Consider the following 2,225-nt stretch of genomic DNA (forward strand, 5'->3'; position numbering starts at 1 on the left):
GGAATCGTTTCTACTGGAATATTTTTTTTACTTGCATAACTGTTTTTGTTTAAACCTGATTGTGTTGGCAGACATAAGAAATGAATAAACACGATGGATTAATTTTAGGGACAGTGTATAATAATGCTTTCATTATCCAAGAAACGTAGCTCATTTTGTGTCATTTCTAAATAATTGTATTGTGATTTGAAAAGATTTTGTTTATGATTATACTCGTGAGCTGGTGAAAAAACATAGAATTAAAAAAAAACAAAAAAAAAACCTTCAGTGAAACCGTCTACGTACGCAGTCATTCATTTATGAAGAGCGTGACTCTGAACAAGGGAATGGGGAGGGAAGGGAGGAAAACAGAAGATACAATGAAAAGCTGTGTGTGTGTGTGTGTGTGTGTGTGTGTGTGTGTGTGTGTGTGTGTGTGTGTGTGTGTGTGTGTGTGTGTGAAGCAAATATATCATATAGGATAAATTTGTTTTCATTATGCTACACATTTATGAAATAAAGACATTTTGTAAGTACGTTTGGCGTGTCATTATCTTTAAAAAAAAAAAAAAAAGAAGAAGAGTCTTTACTCCACTCATCATTCAGTGTGGGGCAGAAGCAGTGAATATAATGAAATGCGCTCATCTCAATGTTTATCTTTGAGAGAGAGAGAGAGAGAGAGAGAGAGAGAGAGAGAGAGAGAGAGAGAGATAGAGAGAGAGAGAGAGAGAGAGAGAGAGAGAGAGAGAGAGAGAGAGAGAGAAAGTTCTCATAAATGTCACCAAGTGTTTTGTCGTGTATCAAGGAAGCCGCGTCTACGCCTTTCTGTCTCATGACCGTTGGAGTGGTTTTCTTGGTGTGTGTTCAATACAGTACTTCAACCATGGACCCGTTTTCACCATCATGGTTCGCTGTTGCCCGCTGGGTACTTCCTCCTTTGTTAAGTCCGCTTGCAGTGGAACTGGACACAGAGTCCGAGGCTGAGGCCGAGGCGGTAGCTGGCTGAGCCACAGTAGTAGTAGTGGACACTGACCCTTCGGCGCCGAATCTCGTTACTTTATCCAGAGGCACGGATTGCGTGGATGAAGATGCTGACGGTTTGGTGACTGCAGTATATGCAGCAGCAGCGACAGCAGCAGGAGAGGCAGAGGAAGCCGCCCTCTGCGAGGTGGCGGCGTCAGGTGCCGAGCTCAAGTTAGGAACGGAGAGGCTGAAAGCGGGATTCTGCTGGGAAGTCACGTTCCTCTTCGCCTTGGAGAAGCTGGGCAGGTCGTCGTCTTTGCCCGCAAAGGAGACCGCCGAGGCCGATTTGGAGCTCCCCAGAGACGTTCCGATAGATTCTATACTTGCGGTCACAGTTCTGGCCGGCGACACCTCGTTATTGATGAGAACTTTCCTGTCCGTGGAATCATGACCACCGCCACCACTACCCACGTGGCCATTCACGGGCGAGTTGGTGGTGCTCCCGCTGGTTGTGCTAGTCGTGAACACAGGGTCAGAACTGCGGTTGGAAGCCAGCACGGTGTTGAAGGGGGCCACGTCACAGCGGTCCTTCCCATCCACCTCCACCTGAACGCTCTCGGAGCGTAAGGACACCGCCGACCCGTTCTGAAGCACCCCAGAGCTTCCCCTTGACTCCCTCTCCACCCCATGGACATAGTACTTGGACCCCCTCCTGGTCAGCCCTTGCTGAGGAAGCCCTGTCGCCTTCCCCTGGCGGCGGACGAACCAGACGATGATGCACGTGGCAACGACGTTGAAGATGACGAGGAAGCCGATGACGAAGACGACGATGTCCGGGGCGGTGATGCTGTCGTCGTCCCTGAGTGGGGCCGGCGTGGTGGTGGGCTCCGGAAGGCGCTGCACGGTGAGGATCACCTCGGCCGTGCTGGAGCGGCGCTCTGCCGTGGACACTTCGCGGGCCACCAGCTGTGACATTTATGAAAGTGGGCTGTGTGGGTGTGTTTGAGGGTGTGTGTGTGTGTGTGGGTGGGGGTCTATCTGGCTATCTGGCTTTCTCGCTTACACACACACACACACACACACACACACACACACACACACAGAGATACTGACACAAAACACCCAGGCACGCGCAAATTGTTTGTGACAGACATTGAGACGCAAAGAGAGAGAGACAGACAGACAATCATACAGACAGACAGAGGGAGACAGAGACAGAGCGATAAAGAGCCACACACACACACACACACACACACACACACACACACACACACACACACACA

General features: G+C 49.9%; 1 protein-coding gene across 2 annotated transcripts in view; it reads right to left on the bottom strand.

Moving 5' to 3' along the window:
* Positions 1-648: 648 nt before the first annotated feature.
* The window catches only part of LOC143292881 (uncharacterized), a 27,927-nt gene continuing 26,350 nt past the window's right edge, over positions 649-2,225 (bottom strand). For both annotated transcript variants that reach the window (XM_076603538.1, XM_076603537.1), the window contains exon 14: positions 649-1,908. In XM_076603538.1, coding sequence (XP_076459653.1) covers positions 844-1,908 — 1,065 coding nt within the window. In that variant the 3' untranslated portion in view covers positions 649-843. The remainder of the gene's footprint in view (positions 1,909-2,225) is intronic.

The sequence above is a fragment of the Babylonia areolata genome, chromosome 18 (assembly GCF_041734735.1).
Source record: "Babylonia areolata isolate BAREFJ2019XMU chromosome 18, ASM4173473v1, whole genome shotgun sequence".
Taxonomy (NCBI): Eukaryota; Metazoa; Mollusca; class Gastropoda; order Neogastropoda; family Buccinidae; genus Babylonia; species Babylonia areolata.